Raw genomic sequence first — 18,051 nt, forward strand, 5'->3', positions numbered from 1 at the left:
ATAGGAAAACAGTGCGAAAGACTGCACCAGCATGCATGACGTACGCGAGAGTACTGGCACTTTGCTGAGCACGAACATACACGCACAGCTAAAAGAAAGAGTGCGTGATCCGTCGACGTACGTTGAGCGTCTCGCGTCTCCCCATTACAGCCGGCCAATGTACGATGCTCACTAGCTCATCTGCTTAGCAGTGAGCCTTTTTGGGGGCGGGTAGCGAGAGAGAAATGAAATGAAGTACGTCAGGAGTGTTCTATCCTGCATAGTTGATGGTATCACAGGCCGTGGGGAGTGCGAGAGATTCCTGGGGGTTATCTCCACCTGTGTCTTGCCATGGCCTGGGGTTCCCCAGCGTGAGCATTTTGCCTAACGAGCGACCTTGACAGCACTCGGCGCCCCTATTCCGCTTTCCTGCATCCTCCACATTTGTCTTTTTTGTTTGCACGTATCACACCTCAAGTATGCTGTCATCTACGGAGAGCGATCGACCCGTTTATCTTTCACACACAGGCACATGCAGACACAGGCATGCCAAAATGTGCACGCACGCACACTTAAACAATCACCTACGCATGCACGGGGAAGGGTAATCTATGGATTGAAAGGCAATGAGCAAAGCGCCATCACTCGGCAGGGTATCTTAAGTTCTCCCACCTCATGAGCATACGCTTCTGCCCTTAACACTGGGCACTATCTTGATCACTGTAGTACTGGTGCTAATCGTCATTCTATGAGGCAGGTAACGAAGCAACACCCGTGAGGAACGCGAGCTGTGGGTAGAGGGTGGGAGTTGAAGATATAAGAAAAGGAAGGGAATTGGGCTGAAACGCACCCCCCTCAAAAGGAGCGCAAAGCAAGACAGCTACGTATGCGGCGCTGCAGCTTCGCCTTGGGGTACTAACGGAGATTATCTTCGGCGTTCTCTTTACAATCCCCACGCATTCCTTGCCCACATTCTCAAGTCTGCTTCGACAAATACTTCGCTTCCCCTCTTTTTTTGCAGCAGCCGTTCACTTTTTCATAAATGTCTCGCACACTTTGATCACTTTGGGGCACATGCGGAAGTCTATCAGCTGGCGCGAGAGCAACGCCATTTTGGCTCCCTCGCTGAGCAGCTCACCGAGGTGACCGGTCTCGCTCTTGACGCCTTTGAAAAGGATGCCATCCAAGTCCCCGTACTTTTTCAACAGGTTGCACGCTCGCGTCTTTCCGATCCCACTCACGCCGGGAATGTTGTCCGAGGAATCACCGGCCAATGACTTGAAGTCACGCACCAGTTTGGGGGGCACGCCGACGCGCTCCATCACGCTTCTCTCCGATACGAGATGCTTGGTGCGGATGTCGTAGTGGTAGCTCTTCCTCGCCTCGTCAACGAGTTGGTACAGGTCGTAGTCGTGCGACATAACCACCGTGGGCCTTCTGCTTTGCTGGTTAAAGAAAGCAAGGGTGGCTATCATATCGTCGGCCTCCGCATTGAGGCTCGCAAGTCCCGCGTCGCAGTCTGGCACCACGAGAAGCGACTCACGCGGTTCGTCGGCGAACACCTTCTTCGCCACCCTCTCGATTAAACGAAACTCAGGTGTGGTGGCCCTCTCCGACCTATTCGCCTTGTAGCTGGCGTAAATTTGTCGCCGGCCTCCGTCGCCGTGGTCAAAGCAGACGATGATTTTGTTGTGTTTTGGCGTGTGCGCGTACTCTGTCTGCGGAGATAGGAGATGCTGCGCCATGTGTGCCGGATCAAAGCTATGGGCTGTTGCGATCATGAAACGGGCGTTCTTGATGGCAAACTGCTTCACATCGATAGGCGTGCCGTACCTCTCTTTTGTGTAGCTCCATCGGTGATACCACCGGTGAACCAAGGCTGGGCCGTCGATGAGAACAATCGCCTTCTCGCGCACGGGCATCGCTGCGGCGCGACGAGGACAACCAGTTCGATAACTTCGGAGCAGCACGTTCACCTAAGATCTCGCTAAGAGTGGAGGATCTGCAGTGGAGCTTGATGAGGAGAAAATAGAAAAAATAGCGAAGACCGTGCGGTGCAGTTGGTCCCCCGCTGCTACATGCACATGCACACCCGCACAGTGCGTTAACTTTCTGGTAAAGACGGAGGATGGAGATGCGTGTAGGTGGTGGGGCTTGTTATTCAGCCTTTTCACATCTTGTCATTTCATTCACGTAAGAGCGACTCTGAAGACGAAGCACAAGACGGGGGAAAAGACACACACTTACGCACGCAGCTGGCAAGCAACAGGCGAAGAGACAAGTGCGGGGCGAAGCGTGGGGGCAAAATGCACAAGGTACAGCGCAGGTGCGGATTGAGTGAGAAGAGTCATAAAGCGAGAAAAGTAAAGAAGGGGGAGAAACAAGATAGAAGTGGAACAAGTGCATGAAAGAGAGAGCATGACACGACGGGGGGTGCAGGAGTACGCAGCGGCCGGCAGGACGAGAGGCAGGGGGCACATCATCCCTGGACACCTCCCGCTGCCTATGCACTCATGGTCGCAAAGGTGGCTCACGCGGTGCGTGGCAGATAGGACACAGCGCAAAAGGGAAAAAAGGTGCCTCATTGATGACATGAGCAGCTGCAGCCGCAGTGGCTGCACGAGCACATCTTGGGTGGGAAAATGGGGAGAGGGGGTGAAGAAACATATGAGGCCACCATCCCACTCACCTTGCATACTGTAATGTCAATTTGTGCGTGAGCTCTGAGCTTTGCATTTGTGCAAGGGCTTGTGCCCTCGTACCGCTGGGTGACATCCATCACGCATTAAAGCATGGTGTAAAAAAGAGAGCATGGAGCTCTCATTCTTGTATGCGTGCGTGTGGGTGTGGGGAGGTGCTCTTGCGTGCTGGGGAGGCGGTGCAAGTGCAGAGATGGAGAAGAGGCATATACACGGGGAGAGTCTGCAGAATAACACACACGCACACGCACAGACACCGAAGAGGGAGTAGTGAGAGGCGCTCCACCATGACAGAGAAGCAGATGCCCTGCCTTTCTCGACGAAGGGCTCAGTCCTTCGTTGTGAGAGAGACACCACTGGAGCCGGCAGGGTAGAGGCCGCGTTCGACAACCTGTGAAAGGCGAGTTTTGACGTTCTCAGGCAGAGTGGAGTGGTACAAAAGTTGCTTGGCGGCCGTCAACTTCAGTAACCGCACGGAGACGTTCTCTTCGTGAGCGTCGCTGCTCAAGAAAGATGCGAACATAGCACCTAACATTTGACTCAAGCTCTCCTGCAGAAGAGCCGCATTCGCTACCCGCCAGAGAGCGAGACGCACCACGTCATCGGGGGTAGTGCGCGTCTTCCACGCGTCCAGCAACAAGTCTTTTGTGAAGAACGATGCACTCATGTGCGACGAGGTAAGCATGGAATGCATCAGATTCAGCGTGGACAGGCGCAGGGAGGCCGAGGTGCCAGAGAGTCTTACCTGCAGTGTTTTGCATGGCAGCTGCCCTGTGACAGCGTCCCAGCCCGCTTGCGTCGAGGCTGCCGAGCCAAGGAGGTCGAAGATGGCTTCAGTGCCTTTCTCATCCCTCTCGCTCCCCTCCACGGCTGGCATAACAGCAGACACGCAGGCGGCAGCGTCGCGTTTCCCGTTTGCCTCGTGACGGAGCAACGCAATGCTCCAGAAGCGGCACACATACACAAAGTGCAAGGCATCGTCGTTCGTGCGCAGAATATCCATCATGCGTTGCCACAGTGAAGATGGAACGGCAACCGTGCGACACGTCACCCCACTCGCTATGATATAGTTGGCTTGCAGCAATGGGTCATTCTCGAACGCATCCAACGTGGCATCAAACATAAAAGGAAGCAGAGACGTCCACCGTTCCAGGAAGCGGCACACTGTTTTGTTTTCCACTGACTCGACAGCATCGCAATCAATGAGTCGAAGTATCCGCTCGCTGTGGAAGTTGGAGTCCAGGCACGGTCCGAGAAACGCAGCCGCCTCGGCATTGTCCCCCGCAATGGTGATGAGTTGAGTGAGCACCTTTGACACGCTTGAAGCGATGGCTGTGTCGGCGGCCGCGGCTGACCGCACGATAAACTCAACGAGGAACTGAGCAGCAGGAGCAAAAAGAATGGCATTGCTCTCTCTCGACGGTTGTGTGAACACGTTTTCTAGCGCTCGGCCAATAAAGTGAAAGACGTCTGTGTTACCGACCAACTCCATCTCCCCTAGAAGTACACGTAGCGCGTGCGTTGTTGACGTATCCTTCAGCATGGCAACAATCTGCTGCGGCCTCAGAAGCTCCTGCAGCCGCTTCGTGGCATCGGATAATACCGCGATGTCGTCCGACGACAAGTTGATCGCCAGCTGATGAATATTGTCAGCGTCCATAGCGGTGAAGTGCATAAGAGAAAGAGACCTGATTTTTTGGCACCGTTGCAAGTAGTCGCTAAATACGTGTCGATGTGTCTATGCGCGTATCAAAGCAAACGTCATGTCAGTGCACTTGATGGCATGTGAAAGCGAGCACGCAAAAGGTGGAAGGAGGAGTAGAGGAGAAGGCAATGGAGCGTGTGCGTGTGTCTCTGGGTGTGGAGAAAAGGAGATGGCAGACAGGCAACACGCTGCGACAAAGAGGTACGTACTCGCCGGCGCATCCGCTGTGACAGCAGGCTCGTCCGCGCCTACACACGGACGAGCGAAAGATTGTGAGCTGTACACTTGAATGCTGTGTGTATCTTTCAGAGGCAACCGTGCTGCATCCGTGTAGTCGCCGGCTGATTGCACTGCACACACACAGTGCGGTGCAATGGGGAGAAGAGCACACACAAACGTGCTCGTACGGAGAAACTGACAGGCGCTCTCACGTGAGCGAGACTTCGACAGAGGAACGCGTTCTCCAGGGGGAAAGCAGGACAAAGCGGCCAGCGAAGAGCCGCAGTTAGGCAGAAGAGGGCCAGCCCTCAACTTTCATGGCGTGTGATAGTGTACAGGTAAGAAAAGAAAGAGGAAAGCCGGTGCAGGCTGGTCGTAAAGGGAGTCAAGAAGGCAAAGTGCGGCAGCTACGCACACATACACATACACATACACACTACAACAAGATCAATAGCAAAGGACCGCAAACTCATAAGAACGGACTAGTGAGCAATTCTCGTATGAAGGCATGTCTGAGGTAGATTCGGTTGTCCGCATCGAGAAGCATGGCAGCGGTGGCGTAGTCGCTGGCAGGCAGCGCTGCAGTACCACTCGCGTCCACACCGAGGGCACGGAAAACAGCTGTGAGAAAAGAGGAAACAGTAGTCACACATGGGAGCTGCGAGGCCATCTGCTGAAGAGTTGGACTCTGGGGTTTCGACCTTGTCAGGTGAGAACGTGGTATTTGTTGACTCCCCGTCGCTATCCTCGCTGCAGGTTGAGTTCTTGTGCGCCATTTTCAATCCCACGTGAAGTTGCGACGACATCACTTTCTCCTCGAGCTCATTCAAGCGGGCGTCCATCCGCGCATGTTGTAGGTACTGCTCGCGCGCCAGTGTCTCTACCATTGTCAGTATAAGATCAGTGATATCAGACTGGAAAAGCTGCTTCTCCCTATGCAATGGGTTCATTTGACCCTACGCTCACCAGATTCCGGAACTACAGCTAGCTGTTCTGCTACCTGGGGCGACGCACCAAGATGAAGAAAAGTAAAAAGATAATGGGGAGATCAGCGACCACAGAATGCCCCGCTGGCACTGGCGAAGAGAAAAAGAAAAAAGAGAATACCGGTGAGAGGGAGCGGGAAGTACACAAGACAAGTACCTTTCAGAGGCGTACGAATGTGTCTCTGTGGAGGTGGGGAGGAAGTGGGTGGGTAGGAAGAGCCGTCGCTGCATCACGCGCGAGAGCGTGACGGAGAAGAAAAATAGAAAAACACAAGTTGGGAAGATAGAGAGTGAAACGGATCATACTTTACTGCACTTCACGCTGCATCCAAGTGCGCTGTGGTGTGGCTCTCTCCGCTTCAGCTCCATCAATGCCACTTGGTTCTAGCTACGTACAGAGCGAAGAAAAAGCGTCACAACAGGGGGCAGCAGGTATACATCATGGCACTAGCGAAGGGAAAAAGAAGGGGTGAAAGCAGTCCCCCACCAAGGCGCCCGCAACCGCTATGGTCGGATGCCCCTCCCGTGTTGAAAAGGATGCGCGTAGATGCGCATCTGTTTCTACGTGGGTGAAAAAGGGTACTTGCGGCGGCACGGGGGAGAGGGAGCAGATATGTCTGGTGTTTGCCACTCTTCATGTCCACACCACCTGCTCACTCACCAGCCTTCTCCCAATATACTCTTATGTTTATGTTTTGCTAGGTATTAACTCCTTTGCATTCCCTGAACAGGGTGTACCTTTACTACAATAGTGCACGAACGACCAGATCGACGGGGAAGCAAAAAAAAAAAAGTAACCGCCCTCATGAGCTTAGAAACAAGAAAACAAATGATTGTACAGGGTAAGTGACCTTATGTAGAGAATCCCTCCTTCCTCCACCCTTCCACACTCCCTCTTCTTGCTCTCGCCGTCGTATTTTACTTTGAGGCATTGCCATTTACCTTGCTCCTTCACAGATAATCCATGTCGAGCCTGTCGCTCGCTGCTGCAGGACACAACAGCACGACTGTCTGATGCTGCATAGGCCATACCCCACTCAACCAGACGAGCGGCCCACAGTAGAAGAATATTCCCAAGAGAAAATAAAAGGGAAAAAACAAGGGTGAGGAGAACGGGGAGAGGACGAGAAGAGCAAAACACAAAACTTAACGAAGTAAAGGAACCAGCAAAGAAAATACTTTGAGAGATTCGGTGTGGGGGGGGGGGCGAGTGTGCGGCACAGGAGTACACCAGCGCGCATAGTTTGCCGTGTTTCTCAAAACCAGAAACAAAATAGAACAAAAAGCAAAAGAAATAAAGAAAACATCTCCAGCCGGGGGCGCGAGCATGTGCGACAACGCACTAAGAGAAGAAATAGAAAAAAGGCCCTGTGTCAAATCTCCCCTTCCCTCATACCAGTGAGAGAAAGAAGGATAGAGACAGAGAGGCCGGGAACAACACAGTCGGTCACAGCTTCATGTACGCGTCGTCTTGTGATGTTCACGGGCATGTGCAAGACATTGTCAGCGGCACAGACTTGCGAGCAGGTATACCTGTACAAACTGGGAGGAAGGGAGGAATGCGGGGTCGGAGAGCGACATGTGAGGAGAGCAAATAGAGTTGTGCAGATAGGGCAGAAGAGAAGAAGCAATCAAAAAGGATAGCGGAACTGGTATGATTGAGTGAGTTATCCGACGGTTGTGTAAGGGGTAGGGGAAATAAGGCAGCCCTCAAGAAGGGTAGGTGTATGTGTAAAAGGGTACTCATATTCCTGTATGCCGTAGCGCGAGCGACGCTAACCAGTACAAGCATGAATCCAGGGATCCGACGCCGTCGTGAGTCACGCTTGCCCCCTCCTCAACTTGGTTACTTCTACACTCTCCATGTCGCTACGTTGTGACGACGTGTGGCTTTCTCTTTGCTTTTCCTGTGCGTGAATGAATCCCACACTTGAATTCCGGCACCACCTTCCACCATCATCCCTCTGCCGACCCATCCCTGCACCACCACATTCCACCTGCTATCCCCCCATCACTCGTGGGGGTATGCAGTTTACGTTCCAGTGTCGTCCTCCGTGAGGAGCAAAAGCGATTTTGTTGGCGTCTGTATTTTTCCCTGCAATTGTGGCCCTTCTCTGCATGTTCCGCTGCTCTCCCAACGTCGATTTACATACACACACCGCCACCATAGTCACAACCACTACTGCATCTGAGGAGAACCAACCCCACCACAGCTGTGACAACAGCAAACCGAAAAAAGAAGGGCACACAGAAAGACTGCAACGCGGGTTAGATGCGTGCAGCATCAGCAGCAGGGCCACAAAAGCGATAAAAGCGGAGGAAGAGAAGGAGAGGAGGTAATGATTCGCCACTTAAAAAAGGGGGTCGCTGGTGGAGTGTGAGGTATTGTGAAAGGCCTGCCCAAATGCGGCGCACTGCACTATTCGTGCTGGTCACCCTCGCTTTGTCACTTACCGTACTGACCTACCCTCCTACCCCTGCTGGTTGCAAAAACTTTTCTTACAATAACGAGAAAGAAACGAGGGAGACTGAGAGAAGAGAACGCAAACAACAAAGACAAAAAAGGTGCTCTGTATGTGCACATTTGTGTGCGTGTGCCTCGGTTCACAAACAGGAGTACACATGATGGCGCAGAGAGAGCAACTTCTTAAGCATGCACACTCATAGAGAAAGGGACATGTAAGGCCATCCAGTCCACCCGAAATCGGCTCTGTCCGACAATAGCTGCGCGCCTCGGCATTGGACACGCATACAATAGCACGCAAATTCGCTCCCTGCACAATATGTGCGTGGTTGGGTACACGAGTCAGTAGAACTGGAGACACTCATCGTCACAAAATAATCAAAGAAAAATACGCACATGAACAAAACACGCGCGTACGAGTGACAGTGTTTGTGTCTGTGAAAACAAGCGAGATACAGCTAGGGAGAGGGAGAGCTAGACAGCCAGGCACTGGATGACAGACTTAAGAAACGAAAAGAAAGTGGGCAGACATGAGCACAGCGATAGCCCGCTGATGCCGTGGAACTCCCTCCTCATTTCCTGTTGCCCTCTCCATCCTCTTCATCTCATTCCATTCCACGTGGTGTGATGGTGCAAAGCAGCAAACCAAAAAACAGATGCCCCTTCGCAAAGGCATTAAACACCGCCACAGAGACTTCTGCCTTTCCTTCAAAACAAGACTGTACACACTATACACTAAAGGAACATTTTTCTGATCAACGCGTCCACTATGTCGTACAACATGAGTTCAGTCCCACCCTAGCCCCAGCCCACCACGTGACGCGCAGCAGCGGTGGACACGCGCTACAGCAATGCCGACCCAGTGGCCAGAGTACGGCCCCTGCCTCGAGCGCTGCCCACCCCCACGCCCGCTCCACAGGTCGCCTCACAGCCACCCCCATCATGCCGGTCGCCACCCGGTGCACCTCTCGGCGTGGCTCAGGCTCCCCACGCAGAGAGTGGGGTACGGAGCCCAGGACTGCCACGCGCTGGGGTGTCCCCTCCCCACGTCATCAGGGTAAAAGACAGGAGAGAAGCTGAAAGAAGGAAGGGGTGAGATCACAGAAAATTGAGCGAAAAGGGGGCCAATAAAAACGGAGAAAAAATAGAGTTCTTTGCCCATAACTTCCACTTAGGCATATTCACGCACTTTTAAACTCTATGCACAAACGCCTTGTTATCACTGACCCCGCACTCTGCCACCTCTCGCATGGACGGGAGGGGACTTCATCTGTCTTTTTCGTTTCCAACGCCTCTTGCCCATCCCTCAGTGACAAGAAGCCATGCAGAGGAGGAGGGAGCTCCTCAGAGAGCACTCAAGGCACGCGTCTATTATGAACAACAGCGCTCGATTGACCATTGGGTGCTTCGTCTGTCTGTTTCGTCTCTTCTGCCAGTAGGCTCTGTGGTTATGAAGGCGTCAGCAGCCTTTAAAGATGCTCGACGTGCATGTGAAAGCGACGCTCTCGCTTCCGTTACTCACAGCCGACCATCAGCACTGACAATAGTACTACGATGTCTGCCATGGCGTGGGATGATAATAATGCAGCTGCCGATCTGCACCGCTCATGTAGTGTCGCTCGTAGTTGGGAGAGCGGTCGAACTTGCTGTGCGGGGTGCCACCGCTTCCTTGGCGAGCAATACTCTCTTCCCGCGGTGAGTGGAAGGTGTTACCCTCCATCTTCCGTGCAACAGCCTCCATCTTGCCCTCCATCTTCTTCGCGTACGGTGCGTTCTTGATCAACGGCATAAAGGGACGAATAGTGTTCACGAGTTGCTCTGCCTGCGCTGGTGCGTTTATCGTGAGCGCTGTCTGAAGGACGTAGTTGCCGAAGTCGTCTTGAATGAGGCGGGAAATGATCTCTGGGTTGCACATCTCCTCCACGTACAGTACCTGCACCGGCTTCGAGGCACCGCGCAACACTTTTTCCATCACGTTGGAGCTGAACTTGTTCATAGACAGCTGAACCAAGTGGGGTAGGAAGGAAAGGGCAATGGTGTCGTTTATCTTGCTATCGTGCGCCTCTAGGACGTACTGGAGGACGTAGTTGCCGAACGGATCCTGGACAATTTGCAGGCAGCAAGCGAGCACCTGATCGACAAGGGCAGCCTTTTGCTGCGGTGAGGCGTATTCGAGACAGCGCTGCAGCACACAGCATCCCTGCTTGTTCTTAGCAATCGACACGCAGTCCGTCGCCACCGCTCTGTAGATGTACTCCTTGTCGTCAAAGTCGAAGCGCTGAAGCACTTTTTGAATCACATGGTTTCCGTGTGCATCCTTAACTAGTCGAACAACATCCTTGGCAAGTGCCTCGCAAATAATCTCCATCTCAGCACGCGTCGAAATCGTTTCGATCATCTTCTGAACGCTAAACGTACCATGCGGTGTGAGGGCAATCATGCAAATCTGTGGCGCCGCCACGATGGCAACCTTGTATCGCACATCATCTGGCATGATGTCGAACAACTTTTGAATAAGAAAGTTCGCGTACTGATCTGTCATCAGCTCCCCCACGTGCGGAATGACTTCGTCCATGATCACCTGTACCACCTCAGGGTCGCAGTTCGTGTCTAGCCATCGCTGCAGATAGCGACAGCCGTGCTGGTCCTTCGCGGTTTCGTACACCCTGCCTCGCAGGCTGTCGGCGGTAACGGCATCACTCTGAGAGTATTTGCTGCCATTTCCTGACCAGTCGCCGTAACCTCCGCCCACCACCATATCCGGTGAAGCAAGTGCCTCCTTCTGCCTCGTCACGTCAGGCAGTGGCATACTGTTCACCTCCATGGCCATCATGTAGTCCATTTGTCCGGCACTCATGTCCCGCTTTTCCGCTCCTGGAGAGAGAACGTAAGCCTCACTACTCTTTATGATCTTCGGTTTACGGTCGTAGTAGTCGCCGTAACTGCTGTTGAAGCGGTTGTTGCAGCGGCGCTGCTGGGGGCTCTGCGCTGGAGTGCACGGAATGCCCATGTTATGAAAGGAAGAGTTGTTTGTCATAGGGCTCTGTAACTGCCATGGGAAAGCATTCGTAAGCTGGTGCTTGATGGGTGAGCTCAGCTCCGTAACGGTCAGCGGAGACGGCGTCGAAAATACCTGCGAGCTCTTGGTGTACTTTCCAGTAGACTTCGACTGCTGCGCGCTTTCCTCCGTTTGAACCACGTACTGCAGGATCTCCTCGAGGTTATCGTATGTTTCCCTCCTGTATTCATCTTCGTGCACCGTCCAGGCCATTTCGGATCAAGAACACGTTGCCGTTTCCGCGTGATGCGAGCTAACCGAAAAAGGGAGCGCTTAAAAAATAGATGTGAGCAACAAAAACGCTAACAAGAAGACTGCAGAGAGGCACAAACGTGTCTTCAGTCAACTATATTAACGGAACTGCTTGCATCTGCACCAATGAAACAGAAGATGCGAGGTGAAAAGAGCGGAAGCGCAACGCAGCAGAGACGGAATAAAAAGGCACACCAAGAGGAGTAGGAGGTCAAGAGGCTGAAAGATTCATGCAGGCTTAACTGGGTTACAAACATGTATGCATCATGCCAAGAGTGTTACTGTAAGCCGAGGTGGGGGAGCATATATTTTTCCGGTTTGCAACATCCCGAGCCAAGCTGTGAAGGCCTTTTTTTTTTTGCGAACTGCATTCACCGGCAGCGTTCAGAGGTTTTTTACTTGGCATTTGTCCTATGTCTTCTTGGTACGCAATCACCACTGTAGAAGAAACCTTTCAAATGACTACGAAGCTCGCAAAGCACATAAGCAACCATACACGCCCACATATACAACACAGGGTTCAGGAGAGGTATGTGCAGGTGCTTTTTTTCTCGAGAGTTGCCTCAACCAGCTTTGAAACGCGCTCGTCGTCGAGCGAAACAACTGCCTGCAACTCCTGCATAGCCTTCATATCGTGTATCACCTTGTTGGCGTCCACGCGCAATGCGCTAAGTTCTTTCATGAGGAGGTGTGGAAGAAAGTTGTCATCGACGCTCTCGTACGAGTGCTCAGTGCGAAAGCAGAGGAAGTAGGCGTATGAGCACAATGCCGTTGCGGTTGTAACAAAAAAGGTGACTGGCTCCATTACATCCCACCCATACACCTGAAACGTCAGGTAAGCCAACACTAGCATCTGAATACCGCTCACGAGAGCGGTGAAGGCCCAGAACTCCTTTTCACGGCGCACCGCCCGCTCCATCGCCAGTGAGCACTCTCTGTTGAACGCAGCAAGAGATTCAGACATCATATGGTGAAAACACATAAATCCTTTACTTGTTGAGGGTACAAGAGGGAGTCCGCTTTTCAGATGCACAGCATCGATAACAGCCTTGACGTCAGTATACACGTAATCTTCCACCACAACAACCATTTTGGCGCGTTTGAGAGTGTCTATGTACTTTACCGCTTCGGCATCAGACATCTGAAACTGGGATGGGGTCATGTGCCCTTGGGTCAGAAGAGCGACAAAGGCATCCTTCGGAAGTATTTTCTTGCCACAGAGGTCAATGGCGCAGCGCGCAAAGATAGCCTTGCGCAGAAAAGTCTCGGTTAGCATCGCGTCCAGGCATCTGAGCTACATTGAAAGGGAAATGTACTCGTAGGCAAAAGAAAAGCGACACAGAAGAGACAGAAAGGTTCATCAAGTGGTGGATGGGCTCGACAGCGGACTACAAAGGAGAGGCAAGCGCACAAGTCTGCTTGGTGCTAACACTCGCGGGAAGTGGTTGAATTCCAAATGCAGAAGAACAAAGCATTTAGACCATCGCAAGACGAAGCTATGGTGTCACGAAGCAGGCTTGTATCCTTTTCTTTGGGACACATGCGAAAACACAATGTGAGTGTCGGGAAAGCGACAAAATGGGGGGTGGTTACGGCGACTTGACGAGACAAAATAAAAAATAATTGAAATAGAAGATACTTTCCACAGCACAGTTCTTTCTATTGTATGACGTCAAAGTCTATATACTTTTCGCTATGCAACATTATATGCATGCCCTCACTAAATCTGGTCAAGGTAATCTCGCAGCTGATCGACACTCAGGATTTCAAAGCGGTTTTCTGTGACACGACCCACCTGAGTGTTTTCTGGCGTCATCTGGCCATCAAAACCTTCCTTCAACGTCAACAATGCGGTGTGCACAGCATCCTCCAGCTCCATGTCCACAGTATAACGCTTTTCTAGGAATGCCTTTGCGTCCGAACTTCCGGTGCCGATCGCCGTCGCCTTCCACGTCCAGAACGTGCCGCTAGGGTCCACTTGATACAAATGATAGCCGTTAGCATCCACCCCAGCGACCAGGAGAGAGCATCCGAAGGGACGGACACCACCGGACTGCGTGAATTCCTGATAGAGAGCACTTATCTTCCGCACCAGCTGGCTGATCGGAATGGGTTCCTTGTACATTAGCCTGTACTGTTGGCAGTTCTGCCGAGCAGAGTCGATAAGGACACGGCAGTCAGGGCCCATGCCGCTGTATGTGCAGCCAGCGTGCTCATCCAAAACGAAAACTTTCTGGATTGATGAGGCATCCACTAGGGTAGAGGAGGCCTTCTTCTTCGCAGCAATGACGGCACCATCCGTCGCCTTCACACCCAATGCAGTCGACCCTTTTCCAGCTGCTGTCGTCGCATACTCAATCTGAATCAGCTTTCCCGAAGGGCTAAACGTGGTCAGACCATAAAATGCCTCAGACATTTTCAGTTACGGAGCCGTCTTCTTTTTTTTTTTTCGAGTATACCTATCAATGTATCCCTGCTTGTATAGAGAAAAGGTAGAGTGTACTTAACGGGCCGTGTATGCTGGAGAAGCGAGTGTACGGGAAATGAAATAATGATTGCTGTAACACTAAAAGAGAGCCAGGCTAGATAAAACGTAACTCTAATCATCGTAATATGTTTAGACACGTGTAATGAGTTATGTTGTGCGTCAATTTAGGGGTTGAACAGAGAAGTGAAAGCGCCAGAGAGGATAAAAAAAAAAAATGGAGAGAAAAATATGCACTCGTCACATGCAATTCACTCACTTGCATAGCAGGCCATAAATTGAAATTCAGTAATTCCTCTACTGCCACCCAAGAGGTGAGAAGCGGTCTATACAGATAGAGGCGTTATACTACTTTAAAACAAAACCACTTTCGCTAACCCAGCAAACGAGCCGTCCTCTCGTTTCGCACGCGACAGACACTTTACATCACGATCTTTTTTTTTGTTTCGGCTTGACTAGTCCACAAAGAAAACGACAGAAATCAAAAGAAATCACTTCGACGGCTTACGACAACGAAAAAAGAGAGCCTCTCTTTTTTGATGGCTGAAAAAAACACCTACGCTATATATATATATATATATATATTTGACAGCTTCTCAGCCTAAATACACACACCCAAAGCTAAGAAGCTAGATATGAGTTCCCACATAAGCACTGATAGTTAAAGAAAACATACCATGTACCACGTAAGCACGACAATCCGCGCTTATGCTGAGACGGGTTTCTTTCCTAGCACAAACATTTCATGAAGAATCGGCGCCTTCTCGCGCCAGTCAGCCGCGTCGGCATCGTAGAGAGGCTCAAAGTTGCGGTCTAGCCAAAACTCATACGCACCCTTGCGGTTCTTCTTCACTGGTTGGTAAAGCGGCTCAAACTCCTTCCACGGCTTCACACCATAGAGAATAGTATGGTCAAAGTGTCCGAGGGCACGCTTTTCCTCCCACTTCTCCAGCCACGTTTCGTGCATCATGCGCTCGACATACCAGCGCATCTTTTTGCACATCGAGTGCTCCTCACCCCAGTTGCCGATGCAATGTAGCCACTGATAGTAGGCCAGAATGCCGTTCTTCTGCTTGTTCGTCGTCCCGCAGAAGCGCGGGTCGTTGAAATCAGTGAAGTGAGGCATCGCTGGGAGGTCAGCACGCTGGACCCTGTATTTCCTATGGTCTTCGTGTGGCATTTTTTTTGGTCCTGATAGTTAATAACTGTTTTACTTGACTGTGATAAAACCAGCTAGTAATACACTTTGAGATGGTAGTTGGAAAAAAAAAAAAAGTGAGAGTGTGTGGTCGTCATTGTTGTTTCAGACAAAAACACCAAAGAGGAGAAATGAAGGAAGTAGGATTGTGTATAAATTCAGAAGGCTGAATATACATAAGGAGTGCCGCTGTGATAATGTCCTCTCAAAAGAGGCAATGCGAGGGAAGAAGGCGAGAGCAGCGTACACTTTGAATACACATGCGCGGTACACATTCTTGTGCATCTGCGTATTCAAGGATATACCAACCCGATGGTACAAGTGGAAGGAGCCCCCACAAAAAAAAAAACGCGCTTTTTTCTTGTTTCCGGAAAGAAGAGAAAAAATAAACAAAAAAGAGCCCAACAATACTATAGTCTTCTAGTGGTTATCGATCTTGCACAGCTTTGCGCTCCCGTTGGTCAGACGCACATCTAGCTCCATAGCCTTGCGAACAATTGCCTTGCGTTTGCAGGCCCCGATGGTGTGAGAAATGACACCAGCGTACTTACGATTTTGCATCACGAGCATGTACAGGTCCTCCACATTGTTAATGGGGAAGTTACGAAAGCCGGACGGAGTAATGTACTTGGTGGCGCGGTCGCTACCATAACCCTTGTTGGGCATCGGCTTCTGGCCCTTGTAGCGGCGACGGACCGGAGAGTCTTCGCCACGCGGCTTGCGCCAGCTAGAGCTCAGCTGAGGAAAGAGCTCAAAGCGGTGACGAGTGAAGCGCTTTGTGCGCTTCTTTACAACAGCCTTTGTAACGACCGGCTTAACCATCTTTTAGTGCGACTGTACCGCTGTTGCCTAAGAAGACAAATGAGCGTAATCAAGCAAAATAGAAGAGACACAGGAGACAGATGAGAATACATATTCAAAGTCCAAGCGACAAGCGGGCAGCATCTAGTAAAATCTGTGTATGAAACGCGTAAAGGTGATGAGCACAAATCATGCGAACCATACTTGCACATCGAGAGAAAGGGACACTTAAACCACTCCGTTACGCTCGAGAGGGATAGGTGTTGCTTGTTCTCAGGAATATCCAAAGTGATGCCGAACACATCTTTCTGCCTCCGCCGAGCAGCACTACCAAGAGTTTCTGTTTTTCGACTAAATTCAACAACTAGTGATTGAATAGCGGTTAGCCCAATATCCTTCAGAATACGTGATCACATTCACACCACAGAAAGCTCATAAAATAGTCAGCGATTTCTCGTTAGCTTGCTTTTTCTTCCAGTCTTCTTTGCTCTGTGGATATATGGCTTGCGAGATTTGGTGTCGAATTGAAGTCGACTAGCAGCTGCGAAGAACGCAACTCGATCAACTGCAGTTGTGACAGAGATGGGGCCTTTGCTACATTGAATGAAGAACACCGGTGCTTCGCCATCTGGGTATACAGTGCTATTTGGGCAATGACTAACAAGTCGAGCATCCCACCCCAAAGGGGAGAGGTAGGAAGAGACTCTCCGCTTGTAGGTGAGGCATAGCTGACCGTAGCGTGTGCTGCATCGCTGGCATATTTCAACATCACCAATGTTTAAAACCCTTTCCTTCTTGCGGCAAAAGAGGCAAAGCCGCTTTGATGACTCCATTTTGCGACTGAGTTAAAACTGAAACCACAAAGAAGTGCAGGGGTGAGGAAAGCTAAATGGTGACTAGATCTACTCAGTTGTGTTTCAGTGGCGGGAGGGCAAACCATGGCTCGTTTGGCGACACCGCGCGACGACATAAGGGCTCTCGGACAGACGAAGTTCGCAGCAACAGACACATCTGTGCAAGGAGTACCTCAAATATTTCAGTTTCTCTCTGAAACGCACCGGGAAAACAGGAGGTAGTTTGGTCACTCACGAAAGATACGGAGGATGAACAAGTGCGCCCACTAGGCTGCATTTATACTGCACTCAGACAGCTTCGCAATCTCGCAGCAAACTTCAAAGGTCACTGACAAAGGCAATTTTGCAAAAGAAATGGGTATGGTGGAGGAGGAGGGGGGCAACCGCACCCATGACATTCCAAACACCTGCGCTCCCTTTTACCTCCGCCAAAAAAATGCCAAGAGGAGCAGCAGGGGGACGCATTGTCAGCTAATCCTTCGTCTGCACATAACAATTCTCGCAGTTGTTGAATCCTTCAATGATTAACACGCTTGACCTCGATCCCCCCGAGCACGGTGAGGATCCCCGGCTGTGCGTAACTTGAAACTGGAATCGCAGCGCCAAACTTCTCATCTTCACGGCTCTCCCGACTTCATGTTTACATCCGCACCATTTTCTTTCACCGTTACAGGTATGCAGTGGCAACTCAGAAAAAAGCAGCATCATTTCTCCATTAGCGGGACCACGGGCAGTAATTGTTTTCCAAGGTACCTGGCAGCCATGTCAGCGTCAAAGCAAACCACGGATCACAGTCGCAAATTCGGCTTTAAAGAAACACGTGAACAGTATCAGCAACGGAAGAAGCAAGAAAAGCACTTGAAATGGACGGAAAAGCTGTCGAAAGAGAACATCGGAAAACTTCACGCGGAGTTGGAATCTCTGAAGCGAGCCCGTTTCCTAGCACCTCAGCAAAACGAACGTAAGCGCCTTGTGCACCGCATGATTCAAGACCTTGAGGCGACGGAAAACAAGGAACCCGAAGAGGCGCTTGCTGTAGCCCCCACCCTATCTATTGTAGACTCAGACTCTGATGATGATCTTTTTTTCTCGAAACGCACCGCTACAAACGACGAGAACAAACGTCTTTTTGTACCTCGTTCGATCCGCAGAAAGGTAGAGAAGAAGAAAACTGAAAGGACTACTCAGCAGCTTGCTGACGAGGCTGAAAAAGAGCTTCTCACCGCTCAACATGACAATGATGATATCGACTCATTTCTCAACTCTTTTCAATGATTATGTGACACCTTCTCGTGCACTCCTCTCGCAAGAGAGCGCCTGCTGATAGCCTAGCAAAAACTCTTTGAGCTAT

The 18,051-nt window shown here is 51.1% G+C and overlaps 9 protein-coding genes across 9 annotated transcripts; 1 reads left to right on the top strand and 8 right to left on the bottom strand.

The window, feature by feature from the left end:
• Positions 1–1,007: 1,007 nt before the first annotated feature.
• Positions 1,008–1,901, bottom strand: LPMP_211970 (mitochondrial structure specific endonuclease I (SSE-1), putative; the record flags this gene model as incomplete). The annotated part of the gene is made up of 1 exon (XM_010700679.1): positions 1,008–1,901. One exon carries the CDS (start codon positions 1,899–1,901, stop codon positions 1,008–1,010), a length of 894 nt encoding a protein of 297 aa, XP_010698981.1.
• Positions 1,902–3,006: 1,105 nt separating this feature from the next.
• LPMP_211980 (hypothetical protein) lies at positions 3,007–4,353 on the bottom strand (the record flags this gene model as incomplete). Its single annotated transcript, XM_010700680.1, has 1 exon — positions 3,007–4,353. One exon carries the CDS (start codon positions 4,351–4,353, stop codon positions 3,007–3,009), a length of 1,347 nt encoding a protein of 448 aa, XP_010698982.1.
• Positions 4,354–5,084: 731 nt separating this feature from the next.
• On the bottom strand, positions 5,085–5,552 carry LPMP_211990 (hypothetical protein; the record flags this gene model as incomplete). The annotated part of the gene is made up of 1 exon (XM_010700681.1): positions 5,085–5,552. The coding sequence occupies one exon, from the start codon at positions 5,550–5,552 to the stop codon at positions 5,085–5,087; it is 468 nt and encodes a 155-aa protein (XP_010698983.1).
• A 4,049-nt stretch (positions 5,553–9,601) lies between these two features.
• PUF3 (pumillio protein 3, putative) lies at positions 9,602–11,323 on the bottom strand (the record flags this gene model as incomplete). Its single annotated transcript, XM_010700682.1, has 1 exon — positions 9,602–11,323. The coding sequence occupies one exon, from the start codon at positions 11,321–11,323 to the stop codon at positions 9,602–9,604; it is 1,722 nt and encodes a 573-aa protein (XP_010698984.1).
• A 559-nt stretch (positions 11,324–11,882) lies between these two features.
• On the bottom strand, positions 11,883–12,638 carry LPMP_212010 (hypothetical protein; the record flags this gene model as incomplete). Its single annotated transcript, XM_010700683.1, has 1 exon — positions 11,883–12,638. One exon carries the CDS (start codon positions 12,636–12,638, stop codon positions 11,883–11,885), a length of 756 nt encoding a protein of 251 aa, XP_010698985.1.
• A 444-nt stretch (positions 12,639–13,082) lies between these two features.
• LPMP_212020 (proteasome alpha 2 subunit, putative) lies at positions 13,083–13,778 on the bottom strand (the record flags this gene model as incomplete). The annotated part of the gene is made up of 1 exon (XM_010700684.1): positions 13,083–13,778. The coding sequence occupies one exon, from the start codon at positions 13,776–13,778 to the stop codon at positions 13,083–13,085; it is 696 nt and encodes a 231-aa protein (XP_010698986.1).
• A 775-nt stretch (positions 13,779–14,553) lies between these two features.
• Positions 14,554–15,027, bottom strand: COX6 (cytochrome c oxidase subunit VI, putative; the record flags this gene model as incomplete). The annotated part of the gene is made up of 1 exon (XM_010700685.1): positions 14,554–15,027. One exon carries the CDS (start codon positions 15,025–15,027, stop codon positions 14,554–14,556), a length of 474 nt encoding a protein of 157 aa, XP_010698987.1.
• A 438-nt stretch (positions 15,028–15,465) lies between these two features.
• RPL32 (60S ribosomal protein L32) lies at positions 15,466–15,867 on the bottom strand (the record flags this gene model as incomplete). Its single annotated transcript, XM_010700686.1, has 1 exon — positions 15,466–15,867. One exon carries the CDS (start codon positions 15,865–15,867, stop codon positions 15,466–15,468), a length of 402 nt encoding a protein of 133 aa, XP_010698988.1.
• A 1,595-nt stretch (positions 15,868–17,462) lies between these two features.
• Positions 17,463–17,975, top strand: LPMP_212050 (hypothetical protein; the record flags this gene model as incomplete). Its single annotated transcript, XM_010700687.1, has 1 exon — positions 17,463–17,975. The coding sequence occupies one exon, from the start codon at positions 17,463–17,465 to the stop codon at positions 17,973–17,975; it is 513 nt and encodes a 170-aa protein (XP_010698989.1).
• Between the last annotated feature and the right edge of the window lie 76 nt (positions 17,976–18,051).

The sequence above is a fragment of the Leishmania panamensis genome (genome assembly GCF_000755165.1).
Source record: "Leishmania panamensis strain MHOM/PA/94/PSC-1 chromosome 21 sequence".
NCBI lineage: Eukaryota > Euglenozoa > Kinetoplastea > Trypanosomatida > Trypanosomatidae > Leishmania > Leishmania panamensis.